General features: G+C 50.4%; 1 protein-coding gene across 1 annotated transcript in view; it reads right to left on the reverse strand.

Annotated features, from left to right (window-relative positions):
• Nucleotides 1–1,047: 1,047 nt before the first annotated feature.
• LOC122919377 (degenerin unc-8-like) overlaps nt 1,048–19,418 on the reverse strand; it is a 78,049-nt gene continuing 59,678 nt past the window's right edge. Inside the window, exons 2-11 of the mRNA XM_044268370.1 lie at nt 14,474–14,685; nt 11,861–11,991; nt 8,850–9,013; nt 8,435–8,539; nt 5,624–5,744; nt 5,439–5,511; nt 2,838–2,895; nt 2,635–2,708; nt 2,444–2,519; nt 1,048–1,774 (exon numbers count right to left, since the gene is read on the reverse strand). Of these exons, the coding sequence (XP_044124305.1) occupies nt 1,565–1,774; nt 2,444–2,519; nt 2,635–2,708; nt 2,838–2,895; nt 5,439–5,511; nt 5,624–5,744; nt 8,435–8,539; nt 8,850–9,013; nt 11,861–11,991; nt 14,474–14,667 (1,206 nt within the window). The 5' untranslated portion in view covers nt 14,668–14,685 and the 3' untranslated portion in view covers nt 1,048–1,564. The remainder of the gene's footprint in view (nt 1,775–2,443; nt 2,520–2,634; nt 2,709–2,837; nt 2,896–5,438; nt 5,512–5,623; nt 5,745–8,434; nt 8,540–8,849; nt 9,014–11,860; nt 11,992–14,473; nt 14,686–19,418) is intronic.

Consider the following 19,418-nt stretch of genomic DNA (forward strand, 5'->3'; position numbering starts at 1 on the left):
TCATCCACAGGGACCCCCATAACAATATCATCCACAGTGACCCCCATAACAATGTCAGACACAGTGACCCCATAACAGTGTCAGCCACAGTGACCCTATAATAATGCTAGTCAGCCATAGTGCCCCATGACACCAGGTACCAGTCACAGAGCCCCCTGTAATACATTGGTTGCCCCCCAGCTTTGCGTCGGCCCTGACCGTTGTATGTGCGGCAGCACGAGCCCTAAGACCTTATTGCGAAGTACCACCCGGACAGCAGGGGGCGGCGTCTCGTGTTTTCAGGATTTTGACGCCGCTGATGAAGGTGTTTTTCTTCTTGCTGTGCAGTGAATACAGGGGTCTCTGTGTGCGGTGGGCGGGCGGCTGCCAACATCCAGACTGTGCAAACACCACCTCTGAGAGCGGCCGCTGTGTGCCCGGGGGGCGCAGGACTAACCCGCCTCTCCCAAAACATGTTTTGCAGATAATCTAAGCACATGAGAAATGTACAGGGGGAAGGGGTTTAAAGGGGAAGTCCACCATATAAATCCTCTGCGTTTTCTGCTCTATTCACCTCTAAAGCTAAATCCAGAATCCTGCTGGTTTCCCGTTACCAAACAGAAGTGCATTGTGGGAGCTCGGGTGACATAGACTGTTAGGTCACTTGTCTGTCAAAGGGGTGGAGCCAAACAGCTGACTGTTTCCAAGGGCAACCAGCAGAATTTTTGAATGCAGCTTTGGATGGGAATGGAGAAAAGACATAAAATAAGTTCATACACTTTTTTTTTTTTTTGTGTAGATTCTTGTGGAATTAGAGTAACAGGCATGTTAAACGTTGTGGGGCCCTGCAGCTGAGGGGCCCGCCTTCACCGAGTGAGCGACCACCCCTGGAAAAGCGGAGGGATCTGGATGAGGGAGGTGAGGATAAAGAATAGCGTTTTAACCCTTCCATGACTTGTGGTCTTGGTATAGCAGGGTCCCCATTTTTACTGTTATTACAGGGCCCCAAGATTAATATCACTCACACCCGGGGGCCACGTATATAAATGACTTTATTTCGGTTCACAATATACGCAGCATGACACTAAACTCTCAATCATCCGGTCCTGTGGACAAACGTGGAGGCGCTACCGTCAGGGTCACTAGGACATCGCTACGAACACAAAACGGGTGGATCTAGCCATTTTACCGCATTGACATTGGGGCGCCATCGGAGTCCTGTGCGAAGCGCGCCCATGAGAATGCATAAAGAGCGCGCCGCCGTGCGACCTCATCACAGGCCCTGTCAGGGCAAAGTCGCAGGAAGGCACAGTTTGAGATTCAATTCAAAGACGTGGATTAATATTCTCTCCCCTTCTCCAGTTGTTGCAAAACTACAACCCCCATCATGCCCTGACAGCCGAATGGGAGCTGTAGTTTTGCATGTGCAACAAAACCACAATCCTCAGTCAATATTCCCCTCAGTTTGAGATATTGGGGATACGGGGTGCACTTATTATACTGGACATTGGCCAGCGGTTGGGCTGCGTACACTTGTGCGTTCTGGGTGGGATCAGATCCATTGCATTCATTGTCCCCCCCCCCTTTAAAGCTTGGTGGTCTTCTTTAGGTAGATGGGGCTCTGCTTCTGCATGTAGGGGTTGGAGTAGCCCCTCTTGTTCGCCGTCCCGATGCACCTCTGAATAAAGAGCAGAATGACGTCCAACAGCAACTCAAAGAACTCAGCCAAGGTGCAAACCGAGAAGCCCACCCACAGGCCGACCAAGCCCCCCATGTTAGAGATGAGGTTAATTTCCTGCAACGAAAAAGAGAAATCCGAAAAAGGGTTAAAGGGATCTTTCCGGTACTTAACTACTCATAATCTACCTGATTGGCGGAGGTCCGACTCCCAGCCCCCCGCCAGTCGGATGTTTGGGGGGCACTGCAGCCTCTTCTTTGGTTGTCACATTGATCGGTCACATGACCTTTCAGGGAATGGGACTGAGCTGCAATACCAAGCACAGCCACTATACGGTGGATGGCGCTGTGCCTGCTTTTGGGTAAATTTGCACGAACCCCACCCCAGTCCTGTCCATTTCCCAGGACTCTTGACAACCACGGTCCGGGAATCAGATCTCCTCGATCTGATAGTTAAGACCACAGTGTGTATCTACATAGAAGGCTGAGCCATTTTGCCCATACTACAGTCACATCCAAAGCTGCAAAGTTTTTGCAGAATTGCATTGTTGCACCATTGCGCCACTAGGTGGAGTATGAGCAGGGGGGGGTGCACCGCCAATGAGGCGAGGTGAGGCACCAGGTAGGGGTAAGAAGGGGCAGTGTAAGGGCTAGGTGCACCCCTGAGTATGATGTTGATGTTGGGGCCCCGGTTGTGACTGCTGTCTGTACAAGTGCAAGCCTTATAGCCAAGCCACTGGGAGCCCCGGGCCCCGCGTCCACCCATGGCGTCTATCTTGGTCCTCACCGTCATGGATGGCTCCTCTTCTATCATCTCGAAATTGAGTTGTTTGAAGTAAACCACGACCTTCACAAAATTATCCCTGGAGAAGAGAAAGACAAAGCCGACATTCTTAAAGGGCCGGGCCCTCAAATCAAATTCTGCACTTCCTGTCGCTCATCCCAACACAGTCAATCTGTCCAGAGGGCGATAGCTACCTGATCAGCGCCGGGTTGTCCGCTATGTCTTTCATTTGTCCTCCCCACTCTTTAAGGTCCTTGGCAAAGTTCTCCTATAAACAGAAATACTCCCATCAGTTCCTACAGGCGGATCTCCTCCTGCTCCCCAGCCAGGTGCCACGAGGAAGCTGAGATATGCAATGTGCCACGCTCTGTACCCGCCGGTAATACACGACACTTACGATAAAAGCGCTGGACGGCCACTGGGATCCAGACACGGTCAGCTCGTAGATCTCCTCTCTGTTACAAGGACAAACAGGTTAGCGGTGCATCATGACAGTCCTCACCACTCCTCGCTCCGCGGTCCAGTCTGCCCCGTGCACCACTGCACTGGGTCCTAACACCAGCCAGCATCAGGATGTAGTGCGTGCTCCGACTACATTATACAGTAGGTCTGGTCTGGGGTCTGAATTCATTTTGACTCCGGTTTTAGGTTTGTATTCATTTTGGGTCTGGTCTGGGGGGGGCGGTCTTAATTAATTATAGGTCTGGTTTGGGGTCTGAATTCAGTTTGGGTTTCGTCTGAGGACTGAATTAATTTTGGGACCAAAATAATGTTGTGCCTAGGTTTAGGTCTGAATCAATTTTGGGTCTAGTCTGGGGTCTGAAATAATGTTGGAGTCAAGACTGCAGTCTGAATTTGTTCAGTTTTTTTTTGTCTGAATCAATTTTTTAGTCTGGTCTGGGGTCTGAATTGGGGTCTGGTCTGGGGCTGAACAGATTTTGAGTAGGGTCTGAAATAAATTTTGGGTCTAAACTGTGGTCTAAATTCATGTTGGTTCTGGTTTTGGGCCTGGATTAATTTTGGGTCCGGTCTGGGGTCTGAATTCAGTTTGGGTTTGGTCTGGGGACTGAATTAATTTTGGGTCCAAAATAATGTTGTGCCTAGGTTTAGGTCTGAATCAATTTGGGGTCTAGTCTGGGGTCTGAAATAATGTTGGGGTCTAGACTGGAGTCAGAATTTGTTCTGTTTTTTTGTCTGAATTAACTTTTCAATCTGGTCTGGGGTCTGAATTTGGGTCTGGTCTGGGGTCTGAATTTGGGTCTGGTCTGGGGTCTGAATTTGGGTCTGGTCTGGAGTTTGAATTTTGGTCTGGTCTGGAGTCTCAATTTGGGTCTGGTCTGGGGTCTGAATTTGGGTCTGGTCTGGGGTCTGAATTTGGGTCTGGTCTGGAGTCTGAATTTAGGTCTGGTCTGGGGTCTGAATTTGGGTCTGGTCTGGGGTCTGAATTTTGGTCTGGTCTGGGGTCTGAATTTGGATCTGGTCTCGAGTCTGAATTTGGGTCTGGTCTGGGGGTCTGAATTTGGGTCTGGTCTGGGGGCTGAACTGATTTTGGGTAGGGTCTGAAATAATTTTTGGGTCTAGACTGTGGTCTAAATTCATGTTGGTTCTGGTTTCGGGCCTGGATTATTTTGGGTCCGGTCTGGGGTCTGAATTCAGTTAGGTTTTGGTCTGGGGACTGAATTAATTTTGGGTCCAAAATAATGTTGTGGCTAGGTTTAAGTCTGAATAATATTTGGGTCTAGTCTGGGGTCTGAAATAATGTTGCGGTCTAGACTGGAGTCAGAATTTGTTCTGTTTTTTTGTCTGAATTAACTATTCAATCTGGTCTGGGGTCTGAATTTGGGTCTGGTCCGGGGTCTGAATTTGGATCTGGTCTGGAGTCTGAATTTGGGTCTGGTCTAGGGGCTGAACTGATTTTGGGTAGGGTCTGAAATAATTTTTGGGTCTAGACTGTGGTCTACATTCATGTTGGTTCTGGTTTTGGGCCTGGATTATTTTTGGGTCCGGTCTGGGGTCTTAATTCATTTTGGGTCTGGTCTAAACACTGAATCAATTTTCAGTCGGGTTTGAAATAACTTTGGGGTCTACGCTGGGGTCTGAATTCATTTGGGGTTTAGTCTGAGGACTGAGTTAATTTTAGGTCTGGGGTCTTTAATTTTGGATCCATCTTTGGGTCTGATTTAATTTTAGGTCTGAACTAATTTTGCACCTGAATTCATGAGGATAAGTACGGACTTTGGCAAATCGGCACTGGACAGAGAGGCACTGGGAATCTGCCTCGGAAGTAATGCCAGATAGCAATCCTTGGTGGGAGCTATAATGGTGGCCATGTTGGTTGTCACCCAACTTTCCCAATAATAGAAAAAAAATAAAAACAGAAGTGGACGGCGGGAAAAAACATTTTTGGGAAATGTATTTTTTTTCAGAAAAACCATAAGGGATAAATTACAGTAATCATACAGCTTTCCTAGACTCCTGAACGGCGAATCTGTCTGGTAGCATGAGCTGAATGATTAGACAGATGACTCGGTCTCGTGTATAATTCTAGACGGGGCCGTCATGTGAATCCGAAAAGCAGAAATGGCAAAAAAGCTGCATCAGCAGGAAAGAGACAGGAAACGTGTCATGTGCTCTGTGGCTGCGCTGACAAGGCTGAAGGTGTCCGGATGTGACCTATCGCTCTCCTGTTTCATGAACTGAATGCTAGGATGACAGTAAAGACCGACACATGAGCACAGTGGAGAAGTGTGATACTTGTGATGAAGGGTCTGCAAGAAGCAAAGACATGGTAAAACCACCTCAATTGCCTTTTAGGGCTCTGGAAAAGCTGGATGATAACCCCTATGAGAGCTCCCGCTGACCCCTGGCTCTGTCCAGCTGTTTTTAAACTACAATTCCCAGCAGCCCCACATACTAGGAGCTGTAGTTTCGCAACAGTTGGAGAACCACAGGCTGGAGACCACTGTACCAATGAATTTGACGGGTGACGTTCACTTACTTGCACTGTAGGGGGCAGTGGCAGTTCAATTCGTCGTGCGCAAATTTAAATTCGTAGAGCTTCACGCAGTCACCTGGAGGCAGAAGACGCAACCATCAAAGTGCGTAGAATGGAGGAGCGATCAGACTGGCTGATAACAGAGAGCAACAGAGACCATAACTGAATGAAAAGTAAAAGGGACTCACGGGCGACGACGTTGCTGAGATTGCACTTGGGGTGCTCCGAATTCTTGGGATGAGCAAACTCCCAGTGAATGCAGCCACAGTTGTCAATGATGTTCTGCTGGGCACATGTCCGTTTGCAGGCCTGAAAAACATGGACAGCAAGGTCAACGCCAGCGGGCACTCACTTAACGAGGGGGGGTGACCAACACATCAAGTATATGGTGGGGGGTGACCAACATGACCAGTATAGGGAGGGAGGGTGACCTACATGACCAGTATAGGGAGGGGGGTGACCAACATGACCAGTATAGGAAGGGAGGGTGACCAGTATAGGGAGGGGGGGTGACCAACATGACCAGTATAGAGAGGGGGGGTGACCAACATGACCAGTATAGGGAGGGGGTGACCAACATGACCAGTATAGGAAGGGAGGGTGACCAACATGACCAGTATAGGGAGGGGGGGTGACCAACATGACCAGTATAGGGAGGGGGTAACCAACATGACCAGTATAGGAAGGGAGGGTGACCAACATGACCAGTATAGGGAGGGGGGGTTACCCACATGACCAGTTTAGGGAGGGGGGTGAACAACATGACCAGTATAGAAAGGGAGGATGACCAACATGACCAGTATAGGGAGGGAGGGTGACCAACATGACCAGTATAGGGAGAGGGGTGACCAACATGACCAGTATAGGGAGGGGGGGTGAACAACATGACCAGTTACCAGTATAGGGAGAGGGGTGACCAACATGACCAGTATAGGGAGGGGGGTGACAAACACGACGGGTATAGGGAGGGCGGTGACCAACATGACCAGTTTAGGGAGGGGGGTGAACAACATGACCAGTATAGGAAGGGAGGGTGACCAACATGCCCAGTATAGGGAGGGAGGGTGACCAACATGACCAGTATAGGGAGAGGGGTGACCAACATGACCTGTATAGGGAGGGGGGTGAACAACATGACCAGTATAGGGAGAGGGGTGACCAACAAGACCAGTATAGGGAGGGTGGTGACCAACACGATGGGTATAGGGAGGGAGCGTGACCAACATGACCAGTATAGGGAGGGAGGGTGACCAACAAGGCCAGTATAGGGATGGGGGTGACTAACACGACCAGTATAGGGAGGGTGGTGACCAACACGACAGGTATAGGGAGGGAGCGTGACCAACATGACCAGTATAGGGAGGAGGGTGACCAACATGACCAGTATAGGGAGGGGGGTGACTAACACAACCAGTATAGGGAGGGGGGTGACCAACATGACCAGTATAGGGAGGGAGGGTGACCAACATGACCAGTATAGGGAGGGGGGTAACCAACATGACCAGTATAGGGAGGGAGGGTGACCAACATGACCTGTATAGGGAGGGGGTGACCAACATGACCAGTATAGGGAGGGAGGGTGACCAACATGACCAGTATAGGGAGGGCGGTGACTAACATGACCAGTATAGGGAGGGGGGTGACCAACATGACCAGTATAGGGTGGAGGGTGACCAACTTGACCAGTATAGGGGGGGGGGTGACCAACATGACCAGTATAGGGAGGGAGGGTGACCAACATGACCAGTATAGGGAGGGGGGTGACCAACATGACCAGTATAGGGAGGGAGGGTGACCAACATGACCAGTATAGGGAGGGGGGGTGACCAACATGACCAGTATAGGGAGGGAGGGTGACCAACATGACCAGTATAGGGAGGGAGGGTGACCAACATGACCAGTATAGGGAGGGGGGTGACTAACATGACCAGTATAGGGAGGGGGGGTGACCAACATGACCAGTATAGGGAGGGGGGTGACCAACATGACCAGTATAGGGAGGGAGGGTGACCAACATGACCAGTATAGGGAGGGGGGGTGACCAACATGACCAGTATAGGGAGGGGGGTGACCAACATGACCAGTATAGGGAGGGAGGGTGACCAACAAGACCAGTATAGGGAGGGGGGTGACCAACATGACCAGTATAGGGAGGGGGGTGACCAACATGACCAGTATAGGGAGGGAGGGTGACCAACATGACCAGTATAGGGAGGGGGGGTGACCAACATGACCAGTATAGGGAGGGGGGTGACCAACATGACCAGTATAGGGAGGGGGGTGACCAACATGACCAGTATAGGGAGGGAGGGTGACCAACAAGACCAGTATAGGGAGGGGGGGTGACTAACATGTGGCTGACCTGTGATCAGATGGCAGCTGCAGACGGTGACACAATGGAGGAGGGCAGAGGGCAGGAGCGCGAGCTGCTCCTGAGTGGGTCACCCTGTCCTAGTCCTCTCTGTGGCACCGCTCCACGGTAGGTGCAGCAGGGTGTCACCTGCAGAGGGCAGTACAGCGCTGCCTCTGTGGAGGACGGCACAGCAGGACCAGGTGTGCAGTGGGCAGTATGCAGTGCCAGGTGGCACAGCCAGCGTTTGTGTAATCACTCTGTGTGACAGTCACTCGCCCGCACTCCTCCCCGGCGTCCCGCCGATGCTCTTTCATGGCACCCATCACTCTCCTTGTGTTTAGCCTCCCCCACCCTGAGGAGTTTCTTGGCCAGTATTTGGGGACATGAGCGGACGGTCCCTTGTTGTACCCACCCGGGTTCTAGGGTCTCTCTGTAGTTCCAAAAACAGCCCCACCCCTGCCCACAGTCTGCGCCTGGTATTGCAGCTCATCTTCTTTTACGTCTATGAAGCTGCGCTGCAGTACCAGACACAACCTATGGACAGGTGTGGAGCCATGCAGGCTATGCATTACTGGTTGGGCGCTGTAACACAGTCTACCATGCTGTCACTCCCTCCTGACTGCCACGTCTTGCAGGACAAGCTGACCTCTCGAGTGTACCCAGATCCGTACACGTCCTTATAGAAGTTCTTGATGTCCTCCCCGTCTGTGCACCGACTTATGTACGGTGATTTCAGCCTGTCAATGTGAATCTGCAAAAACAAACCGTCCGTAATAATAATATAATCGCCATCATACAGTGTATAATGTGGGTGCGTGCTGCTAGGGCGCCGTCTAGTGGTCAGTAGTGAGAATCACATCTTATTGTTTATAAAGACCAGGATCTAAAGCTTCTGGCTTTACCCATCAGTCCTGTAAGGGTAGTGTAACTAGAGGGCGTACATCCGGGCCCTTGTGTCAGAGGGGGCCCTTAAGTCTCTTCTGCCCCAGAGGATACAGTACTATAAATCACCATGGTGCTGATTTCTTGTGTGACGCTGGCCCTTTAAGGCCCTCTGTTACCTTCATCATGCCGATATCAGTCTCAAATCCAGGTGGCACATTGACACCTTCATCCTCAGGGAATGGCATCTGGGCCTGGTCGTGGATGAGGAGGCGGATGCCCGCGGAGTGCGTTATGTCCCTCACATATTCCATCTGCTGAATGAACAGCTCCAGGTGCAGACCTGCCGGGCACACAGGCGGGTCAGTGCCAACATCCAAAATGTGGACAACAGAGCCTGCCCCATGTCTATCATATACCCACTTACCCATTTCTTCTGTGCCTAGCCCTACCCCTTAAAGTACCAGTCACAAGGCCCCCACATAGTATCAGCCAGAATCCCCCATACAGTACCAGCCAGAATCCCCCATACAGTACCAGTCAGAATCCCCCATACAGTACCAGCCAAAGTGCCCCCATACAGTACCAGCCAGAATCTCCCATACAGTAGCAGTCACAGTGCCCCTTACAGCACCAGCCAGAATCCCCCATACAGTACCAGTCACAGTGCCCCATACAGTACCAGCCAGAATCCCCCATACAGTACCAGTCACAGTACCCCTTACAGTACCAGCCAGAATCCCCCATACAGTACCAGTCACAGTACCCCTTACAGTACCAGTCAGAATCCCCCATACAGTACCAGTCACAGTACCCCTTACAGTACCAGTCAGAATCCCCCATACAGTACCAGTCACAGTACCCCTTACAGTACCAGCCAGTGTCACTCATACAGCACCAACCATTGTGCCCCATACAGTACTAGCCACAGTGCCCCCATACAGTACTAGCCACAGTGCCCCATAGAGTACCAGCCAGAATCCCCCATACAGTACCAGTCACAGTACCCCTTACAGTACCAGCCAGAATCCCCCATACAGTACCAGTCACAGTACCCCTTACAGTACCAGTCAGAATCCCCCATACAGTACCAGTCACAGTACCCCTTACAGTACCAGTCAGAATCCCCCATACAGTACCAGTCACAGTGCCCCATACAGTACCAGCCAGAATCCCCCATACAGTACCAGTCACAGTACCCCTTACAGTACCAGTCAGAATCCCCCATACAGTACCAGTCACAGTACCCCTTACAGTACCAGCCAGTGTCACTCATACAGCACCAACCATTGTGCCCCATACAGTACTAGCCACAGTGCCCCCATACAGTACTAGCCACAGTGCCCCATAGAGTACCAGCAATAGTGCCCCCAAACAGTACCAGTCACAGTGCCCCTATACAATACTAGTCACAGTACCCCCATATAGTAACAGCCATAGTGCCCCCATACAGTACCAGCCAGAATCCCTACAGTACCAGTCACAGTGCCCCCATACAGTACCAGCTAGAATCCCTCATACAGTACCAGCCAGTGTCCCTTTATACAGAACTTAGTGCCCCCATACAGTAACTACCAGTATCCCCCATACAGTATAAGCCATAGTGCCCCTTACAGCACCAACCATAGTGACCCAGTACCAGCCACAGTGCCCCCACACAGTACGAGCCAGAATCCCCCTTACAGTACCCCCGTACAGCACCAAGCATAGTACCCTTACAGTACCAACCATAATGCCCCTTTTAGTACAAACCACAATTCCCATTAGAGTTTCAGCAACAATGCCCTTTATAGCACCAACTATATTTCCTTACAGTACCAACCATAGTGCCCCTTTTAGTACCAGCCACAATGCCGCTTACAGTTTCAGCCACAGTGCTCCTGACAGCACCAACCATAGTGCTCCTCACAGTACCAGCCACAATGCCGCTTACAGTTTCAGCCACAGTGCCCCTGACAGTACCAGCCACAATGCCCCTTACAGTACCAGCCATAGTGCTCCTTACAGTACCAACCATAGTGCCCGCTACAGAACTGGCTACAACGTCCCTTACAGTACCAAGCATAGTGCCCCTTTTAGTACCAGCCACAATGCCCCTTACAGTTTCAGCCACAGTGCTCCTGACAGCACCAACCATAGTGCCCCTTTTAGTACCAGCCACAATGCCCCTTACAGTTTCAGCCACAGTGCTCCTGACAGCACCAACCATAGTGCTCCTCACAGTACCAGCCACAATGCCGCTTACAGTACCAGCCACAATGCCCCTTACAGTACCAGCCATAGTGCTCCTTACAGTACCAACCATAGTGCCCGCTACAGAACTGGCTACAACGTCCCTTACAGTACCAAGCATAGTGCCCCTTTTAGTACCAGCCACAATGCCCCTTACAGTTTCAGCCACAGTGCTCCTGACAGCACCAACCATAGTGCCCCTTTTAGTACCAGCCACAATGCCCCTTACAGTTTCAGCCACAGTGCTCCTGACAGCACCAACCATAGTGCCCCTTTTAGTACCAGCCACAATGCCCCTTACAGTTTCAGCCACAGTGCTCCTGACAGCACCAACCATAGTGCCCCTTTTAGTACCAGCCACAATGCCCCTTACAGTTTCAGCCACAGTGCTCCTGACAGCACCAACCATAGTGCTCCTCACAGTACCAGCCACAATGCCCCTTACAGTTTCAGCCACAGTGCCCCTGACAGTACCAGCCACAATGCCCCTTACAGTACCAGCCACAGCCCTTTTTTTGTACAGATGTGGGCACTTTACATGTTGGTGTATGTTCTGGACAGTGAGATGCTCCAGAACCTTCTAGAACTGCGCGTCGGCTCGGTGTGATGGAGCTGCACAGCTCATTACTGCTAATGACACCGCCATCTCCTGCTCATTAGGGACTTCTGGATTTACAGCCCTCGGCCCCCTCGTTAGTGGTGATAATGACTCGTGATTGACACCCACAATGGCCGCCACAGCAGCTCCCAAAGGGTAGTCACCTAAAGTCAGGGACAGCCAAGCATCCCAGCTTTACTGTTCCGCCATTTCTTAGTCTTATCCGTTTCTGGGAACGACAACCAATACGCTATTTCAGGTCCTTCTGTGGTTGTCACCTGTGTAACCCAGCTTTCCCAGAAGCAGACGTACTGCTACCCTGTGTCCTCTGCTCCCCTGGGGTAGATCCCCGCCACTCACCGTACATGAACCCCGCTTTGGTGATGTTGAGCGGCTGCGTGCTCGTCGGGTTCCCGCGGTAATCTGTCGGCTTCTGGGAGTTGAACGTGTAGCAGTTCCCGAATTTATAGTTAATGAAACTGGAGAAAAAACTGGAAGAAAAGAGGAGAAGTCACAAAACGAGACCCGAGCGCCCCAATAGTGGGGACACCCGAATATGTATATCGTCTGCGAGCTCCAGGCTGATACATTGTAACAAACTATCAGACATGTCTAGTGTTGAGCGAACTTGTGTTCGGCGTCTAAAGTTCTGGTTATCGAAGATTCGCGTTATGGATTCCGCTACTTTCACACTAGTTCTGAACGGATCCGATCGTAATAATGCAGACGGAGGCTCCGTTCAGTACGGATCCGTCTGCATTAATAACTTAGAAAATTTTCTAAGTGCGCAAGATGCCTGAGCGGATCCGTTCAGACTTTCAATGTAAAGTCAATGGCGGACGGATCCGCTTGAAGATTGAGCCATATGGTGACCTCTTCAAGCGGATCCGTTCCCATTGACTTACATTGTAAGTCTGGACGGATCCGCACGCCTCCGCACGGCCAGGCGGACACCCGAACGCTGCAAGCAGCGTTCAGCTGTCCGCCTGTCCATGCCGGGGCGAGCGGAGCGGAGGCTGAACGCCGCCAGACTGATGCAGTCTGAGCGGATCCGCATCCATTCAGACTGCATCAGGGCTGGACGGAGGCGTTCGGGTCCGCTCGTGAGCCCCTTCAAACGGAGCTCACGAGCGGACCGACGAACGCTAGTGTGAAACTAGCCTTATGGAAACATTTCTATTTACCCTATTTTGCTACAGTTGTATCCGGTCTAGACACTTCTGCCAAAGCTGAATACATGCGCATTGCTTTGTTACAATGTATCAGTCTGGAGTCCTGAGATGTTTTGTTTGCAGCTGATTGTGTAGACCGGATACAACTGTTACAAACCCTCAGCTGTGAGAATTATCAGCTTAAGGCCTCCTGCATACGACCGTTGTTTGGGTCCGCATCTGAGTCGCCGTTTTGGCAGCTCGGAAGCGGACCTATTCACTTTAATGGGGCCGCAAAAGATGCGTACAGCGCTCCGTGTGCTGTCCGCAGCCATTACTCCGTTCCACGGCCCCGCAAAAAAAATATTACATGTCCTAAATTGTCCGTGCTTTGCGGACAAGAATAGGCATTTATATTGCCGGCGCCCATTCCGCAAATTGCGGAAGGCAACAATGGCGGCTTCCGTTTTTTGCGGCACCGCGGTTTGCGGACCGCAAAAAACGGTACGGCCTAACGCCTCCTGTACAGGACCGTATAGCTTTTTCAGTGTTTTGCGGTCTGTTTTAAACTGATCCGTTGTTCCGTTTTTTGTTTCTGTTGTGTTTCCGTTCTGTTTTTCCGTATGGCATATACAGTATACAGTAATTACATAGAAAAAATTTGTCTGGGCATAACATTTTCAATAGATGGTTCCGCAAAAAACGGAACAGATACGGATGCATTTCCGTATGTGTTCCTTTTTTTTGCAGACCCATTGACTTGAATGGAGCTACGGATCGTGATTTGCGGGCAATAATAGGACATGTTCTATCTTTCAACGGAAAGGAAATACAGAAACGGAATGCATGCAGAGGACATTCCGTTATTTTTTTTCTGGAACCATTGAAATGAGTGGTTCTGTATACGGACCGTATTTGGAACGCAAAAAACGGCCCGTAAACGGGAAAAAAATAAGTTTGTGTGCAGGAGGCCTTATATAGTTTCTTGAACCTCTGCATTGTAGACAATAATGTTACTTTTCACTGACAGCAAGCAGAGATCTTGCAAATGCCGAGAATTGAAGGTATATGAGAAGGTTCCATTATACAATGATTCCTCCTGTCCTGCAGAGGACGAGGGTCCTGTGTGCCCCACTCTATTACGCTCTATGGGACGGCCAGCGGTCGGACCCCCACCAACCTAGCAGGTGTCACCCCTCCACCATCTCAGCAGAAGCCCTTTAATCCCATTATTACGACCGGTAGCGGCGTACGTTCTATAATGACGCCATCGGCGGCGACTTCTGAAGTGTCAGGTGATTAAAGGAGCGCTGTAAAAGATCAGAGGGGAAGCGGACGGAGTCACTCGCGAAGGGAAGCGGGAGCGGCCGGCGTAGGTCTGACACCCATGAGAAGGAATCGCTGACACAGGCAGAATGGGTGGAGCATTATACCTTCAGTATTACAGTATTACAGCCCCCACCCAGCTTTCCCGCAGTCCTGCGCGGTGACCTGGGCGCAGGGAGTGGATCACGTAGAATCGGCTACTGCTCTGCCAATAGGGCCAACATTTCACTTCCCACAGGAGTCGTCACACAACTTTCCCAGGAACAGATCTGACTCGGACCAGGGCTCTGCAGGGTGCGGATTTGGACAGGCTATCCTCATGCTCACCCCGCTCTATAACCATGTGGTCAGATGGGCAATTGGGCAGCAGAGGATGCCCACATGCCCCCCTCCATCCCAATGGGAGTCATCCAGCAATGGGGCCCCCAATCCCGGGAACCCAGGGCCCCCTGAGCACATCATACGACGTGCAGGGCTCCTCTCCCCCCGGCTGTACCTGGCGTTGCACTCCTGCCCGTGGAAGTTACAGAAGATCAGCATGTCGTCCAGCTGGTGCCCCATCTCCACCTTCTGCTCCTCCATCAGCTGGTTAAACTCCGAGGCGAACCTGTTGAAGGCGCTGGCGTACTGGACACTCTCATCTTGATATTCGGACGACACGTTAACGTACGAGCGGTTTCTGCGGTGCATCAGTTCCAAGCCGGAGTCCTGGGGGGGAAAAAAAAAAACATGGACGGTCACTGCTTGCTGTCAGCGAATAGCAACATCCTCTCCAATTCCTTTCTCACAGCTGAGGGTTTGTTACAAGTGTATCCAGTCTAGACAGTCCTCTGTGAGCAAAACGCATCAGCGGCCTATTCTGACTTGTTACAATGTATCAGTGCAGGTAATTTGTATCAGAGGATTATCTACACTGGATACAGTTGTAACAAACCCTCAGCTGTGAGAAGAATTAGGCCAGGACAGGTTTTCAGATAGTTTCCAGCATCAACATGGCAGTGACTTTTCCTAAAATTGTCACGGGTAACGCTGCGCAGTATGGCGCCATACCACATGTAGGTAACCAGTGCTGCCATACAGCGCCCCTCGTAAAATGTCATGGGGTAAATAGGACGTCCGTTCTGACCGCCATGTTTTCCAGTTGCACGCGGACAGACCCACAGTCGGTACTCTCATGTGTGACCCGTTTGGGGGCGCCGTTCGCACCTGCAGGGAGGTGGACATGGTGAAGCTCCTGTTGATGGAGGAGAGCTTCACGCTGTTCAGGTTGCAGATGGTGACGGCCGGGAACTTGAGCTTGGCGCTGGAGATGAGCATGATCTTCTCGTGGGACGGGTAGGTGTAGTAGTTCATGACCATCTCGGTGCACTGCCAGAGGGCGCAGCACAGGGCGAAGCTCACAAAGAACAGCCAGACCAGGCGGCGGAACCAGTGGCGGGAGCGGAAGATGTTGGGAATCCCGTGGGCCGAGGTGTGCTGCAGGACGGTCTGGCCCAGCTTCCGCAAAGTCTTGGCATCGTAGGACGAGGACGCCAAAGCCTTCATCTCCGGGTTGCCCATTCTCGGCTTCGACCGGTGCCTCTCTGCCTCATGTCAGCCCCCTCAGAGGCTCTTAAAAAGGCCGGAGCTGCAATGCCCCAAGGTCCTCTAATCCGTCGAGCCCGTTACCTTAGTGACATCTCCAGTAATGATCTCATTATACCCCCGTGTCACCTCCGAGAAGCCACGACAAATGATGGCTCCTCATATTCTACCAGGACAAGGCATTGATTTGACACCTACCACCCCAGGAGGGCTGCCACCCAGATATGTAATAATGTGGGGGCACTGGACATTCAGGAAGCTCGGAAAGCTGGGTGACAACCCCGAGGAGAGCTATAATTGATGTCCATTCGCAGGTGCCGGACGAATGGGGTTTCTGGGATACTGTTCACATGTTACAAATATTTCTCTGCATAAAAATCAGCTGTAGAGAGAGGTAGGTGGACGATGGGGCTTATCCTTATGCAACACATCCGATTTCTGCCGCAGACATACATGTACATGTTGCTTTTAAGACCAACCTCTGCAAGCAGCCCAAGTGTCGTCTCCAGAGCTGCACTCACAATTCTGCTGGTTGTTCTTGAAAATAGTCAGCAAGCTTGTGGACAGACAGCGCCCCAACAGATTGTCTGATCGCCTATATACAGGGGGTCATTTACCTGCATCAGGTCACTGCACCTCCCAGAAATCTATATGCAGACACTGAACAAGAAGGGAATGCTGGGAGACTTCTGCAGAATTAGGCCCCATGCACACAGCTGTATCCGTTTTGCGGTCCGTGTTGCATTCACATTTTTTGCAGAGCCATTGACTTGAACGGGTCCGCAGACTGCATTTTCCAGAAAAGTATAGGACATGTTCTATCTTTTTGTGGAACGGACATACGGATAGGGATCATCCATGTGTTTTCTACATCCGTATGTCCGTTCCCCAAAAAGGTAGAACATGTCTGCAAAACACAGACCACAGACCCCTTGACAACAGCGGGTCCGTAGATAAAATGCTGATGGCGCCAGGACTACATCTCTATTTTTTGTGGATCTGAGATTTGCAGGACGGATGTGGTCGTGTCCTTCTGCATGTAGCGCTGAAGTAGTGTAAATGCAGTTCTCAGCTATTGTAACTGCAACTTTACAGAATTGTGAATGCAGCTCTGAAGCTCTGTGAATTCAGCTTGGAGATAATGTAAATACAGCTCTGAAGCATTGTGAATGTAGCTCTGGTGAATAGTAAATACAGCTCTGAAGCACTGCAAATTCAGCTCTGAGGTATTGTAATTGCAGCTCTGGAGAATTGTGAATGCAGCTCTGAAGTATTGCAAATGCAGCTCTAAGGCCTCCTGCACACGAACATTTTTTTTTCCATTTCTGTTCTGTTTTTTTTGCGCTCCGTATACGGAAACCATTAGTTTTAATGGATCTTAAAAAAAAAAACAGAAGGTACTCCGTATGCCTTCCGTTTTCGTATTTCCGTTCAAGGATAGAACATGTCCTATTATTGCACGCAAATCACGTTCAATGGCTCCATTCAAGTCAATGGTTCCGCAAAAAAAAAAACGGAATGCATGCAGAATTCATCCGTATGTCTTCCGTATCCGTTCCGTTTTTTGCGAAAATTACTGTTTAAACATTATTGTATGCAATACACAAAAAACGGATCACAAATGGAAACCAAACGGAACGGAAACACTACTGAAACAAAAAAACGGATCCATTTAAAACGGACCGCAAACCCATACGGCCGTGTGCAGGAGGCCTAAAGCATTGTAAACGCAGCCCCTACTGATTGGGACAATGAAGGTGCCCGTTCCCAGCAGAGAAGCGCTCGCTCATGCGCAGTCGCTCTCTATGTAGTCTATGAGATGTATGGGTAATGTAGGGCTATTGGGAGGGGGGGGGAGCGGTCACTGGTTGAGTTTAATAGGGGCCCCTGTTCATGGGGTCTCATTTCTAGTCTAAATTGAAGCAGAATATTTGTACATTGGCCTCATACTGCGCCCCCCCCCCCCCCCCTCTCAGCAGCAACAGAGCCGCGATCTCCTTCTTGTCTTCATTATAAAGATATTTCTTAAGTCCCTTTTAACGATCTGCAGCCGATGAATAAATGAGGATAATCCTCGTCCTGACCTCGTTCCTGGGAAAGCCGAGAGCTGGGGATCAATACGAAGGTGCTCAGAGGTCCCGTCTGCTGGGTGTCAGTCCTGAGAATGAGGGTGCCCACTCTGTCAGAAATGGAGGACTGAAAAGCCTCCAACACTCTGATTGCTGTCAGTAAATGGAACTACTGTAATGAAGTTACTGCTCTATGAAATCAGTCAGATTGTTCTAACCATTACCTATGGGTATCGCTGCCCAAGTACTTCCTTCACCCATAGGAGCCTGATTCACCCCCAATGACCCCCACGGGATCCCACCCTCTATGTATGTGCCAGAAAGGAGAAACACTCAGCATCTCCACGTATCACCCTGAGATTATACAGTCACCACCAGAGAGAGCTCACTACATACAGTGAGCATCTCCTAGTGGTGACTGTATAATCTGTATGTAGTGAGCTCCCTCTAGTGGTGGCTGTATAATCAGGTGATTTTCCTATTTCATGACGTAAAGTCATGATTTTATTAAAGACACGGAGGCGAGTATTGCTATTCTCCTTCTTTACTCTGACCAATAGCAGCAAAGATAAAAATAAATATTGAACATTTGAACAGCCCCTCCCCATAGTCCCAGTATAACAGGCCACTCCGCCTGCAAATCCTCCTCTTTCTTTGTAACGCAAGACCGAACATCCAACAGAACCGGAAAAACCAAGAGTCCCAGAACATCATGGAACAACAACCGCCTTCCATCCGGAAGCGAAACGGGAAGAGCCGGAAACAGCGCCGAAGGATGCTCCTTGATTTGTCCACATCAACCAAACGGCCGGAACCGAACTGCCGACGACGTAGACCAACAGACACCGCACACCGGGCCGGTCTCAACCTGAAAAGGTGAAAAAAACAGAAAAATGACAGTAACAAAATTGGGACATGGCATCCAAAATCAACTGGTTGCGAACAAACCTACTCAGGAAAAAAACTCATAGAGTTAAGAACAACATGTGTATGACACAAATCAATACTATCTGCAGAATAAACATCATTCAGAATAATAAACATACCTATAGGGAGGGAACTCAGGGTGGGCAATACTCGCCTCCGTGTCTTTAATAAAATCATGACTTTACGTCATGAAATAGGAAAATCACCTGATTTTATTACAAGACCCGGAGGCTCATATTGCGAGTTCAAAGTTAAGACAAATTCTCAATGATTGATGAGAAAACGTGAGGACCTGGCCGAAAGTAAAATTCTCTGAACGTGGACACTCTGGACCAGTCCGCCAACTTCAAAATGTCCTCCAACCTGGCGCCAGACACCGCCAAAGAGGTAGCGGATGCCCCCCTAGCAGAATGCGCCGAAAAAATGGAAGTGTCCACGCCCGCCAATTCCATGATCCACTTCATCCACCTGGCCAGCGTGGGAGTGGTCACCGGGGCAAACGGACGAATGGTAGAGAGGAAAAGATGAGAAAACTCCCGTGATCGATGAATGGAAGTGCGAGCTTCATACTCCTTGAGACATTCCACCGGACAGAGAGAAGGCGAGGCCGGGAAAGCCGGATAAGCGACTGAGCGTATGTGAGACTTGGTCCTCCTAGAGATGTCAAAGGAGACCCCCTCCGGAGTATACGAGCGGGCATCATAATCCAAAGCCCGGACGTCAGACACCCGCTTGCAGGAAATTAGACAGAAAAGAGTGACCAGCTTCGCCGACAGTTGCCTTAAGGACAGGTCTGAATTCTGAGGCCAAGAAGTTAGAAACGAGAGGACACAAGACACGTCCCAAGTAGCCGAAAATCTA

This window comes from Bufo gargarizans, chromosome 9 (assembly GCF_014858855.1).
Source record: "Bufo gargarizans isolate SCDJY-AF-19 chromosome 9, ASM1485885v1, whole genome shotgun sequence".
Taxonomy (NCBI): domain Eukaryota; kingdom Metazoa; phylum Chordata; class Amphibia; order Anura; family Bufonidae; genus Bufo; species Bufo gargarizans.